This window comes from Triticum aestivum, chromosome 2A (genome assembly GCF_018294505.1).
Source record: "Triticum aestivum cultivar Chinese Spring chromosome 2A, IWGSC CS RefSeq v2.1, whole genome shotgun sequence".
Taxonomy (NCBI): domain Eukaryota; kingdom Viridiplantae; phylum Streptophyta; class Magnoliopsida; order Poales; family Poaceae; genus Triticum; species Triticum aestivum.
Window position 1 is genome coordinate 18168830 of NC_057797.1, and position 1512 is coordinate 18170341.

Consider the following 1512-nt stretch of genomic DNA (forward strand, 5'->3'; position numbering starts at 1 on the left):
AGTCATTACATGATCCATTGCATATCTTTCCTCAGCCTTTGTATTTGTTGTTCCCTTGAATATATATTCTCAGTCATGACTACAAAACAAGAGGGGACGTGACTCACTAGTCGTTCCAAGGAATCGAACCACCATTAAATGCAACCATCGTTATGATATTTTTCAGAAGTTGCCGCCATAAATATTCATAATCCTGAACATTCTGCAAAGTAGAGCTAGGAAACAAGAGAATCTTTGAAGCGGTGCACAACTCACCACCCACCTCACAATACAGCCTCTAATATGGATAAGTTGGTGCACTAGTACACCAGAGGATAGATCAAGAACCAATATATAGAAGCTGCAGTGACGTCAGTTTAAACAAGACATCATATCATTAATAATATTATAGTAGCCAAATACACTTGTTGTCATGCGCCAGCATAGAACTTATTTTTACAATGACACAAATGACGAAACAGACAAATACACATACATATTCATTTTCCAGCAATACATGTGGCAGTCATCGTACACGTGACTGGCAGCATATATATATGAGCTGTGACCGGGAAACCAATTCTCAACATACGTACGCTCCAAGCAATAAGCGCATGCCAAGAACGTACGTATAAGAGGTTTATTTAGTATAAAACATTATTAGTCACGATGACAAATTTACTCAAATGTTGACTGTGGACTTGTGGACGCAGACCTCATAGCATGGCTGAAGCAGCTGCAATCGGGAGTCTCCTTACTGAGGGGCTGCGGCACTGTGGTGCTTAGCATTGCAGTTGCAGTCGTTTTTCAGCACGCATTCGACAAAGCACTTTTGGATTTCGCCACCATCGCCGCCTTCTAAGATGCACTTTCCTGCACAAGCACAGTTCTTGGAGCAGATGCAGTCAGTGACAAGACCAACTTTTTCGGTCTTGTCGATGCAAGTTTCTGCAGGCGCTGGTTCTGCATTAGCTGCAGCGATGAACAGGATGGCCAGCATCATGCCGGCGGCAACCATCTTCTTCTGAGCACCAGAAGCCATTGATGCTAGCTAGCTCTGGAAAGGAGACTATTGGTGTGTGTATTGGCTTGTGAAGCTGTGGGCTGTTGACGCATGTTGCTCCAGGCCTTTGGTATTTATAGGGAGCCAATGAATGCATGCATGCCCCGCCTTTTCTCTAATCTAGTTAGCCTCCCGTTGCACAAAAGGAGGGGAAAATGCGAGTGCCTTCGTTCATTCCCGGCCACGCACATGCACGTACCGATGTGGATGTGCATGAGCTTGAGCCATGAGTAGGTGTTCACATGCAATTAGTGGATACTTTTTTTTATCTTCCCAATTTGGACGTTACCTTACTCTGCCTATTCAAATGGTATTTAATTAATCAACTAATTAGATGTTCACTTCTTATCCAGTGTCCAGGCCACCACGTCCTGCTAATACACTTAATGGATTATATATACACACGTTTTTCCACACCATTTCTGTTATACTCCCTCCTGTCCTTTTTAATTTGCATATAAGTTTTGTGT

The 1512-nt window shown here is 43.1% G+C and overlaps 1 protein-coding gene across 1 annotated transcript; it reads right to left on the reverse strand.

Annotated features, from left to right (window-relative positions):
• Positions 1 to 355: 355 nt before the first annotated feature.
• Positions 356 to 1073, reverse strand: LOC123184332 (uncharacterized). The gene has a single exon (XM_044596477.1). It carries the CDS (start codon positions 1019 to 1021, stop codon positions 734 to 736), a length of 288 nt encoding a protein of 95 aa, XP_044452412.1. The 5' UTR covers positions 1022 to 1073; the 3' UTR covers positions 356 to 733.
• Between the last annotated feature and the right edge of the window lie 439 nt (positions 1074 to 1512).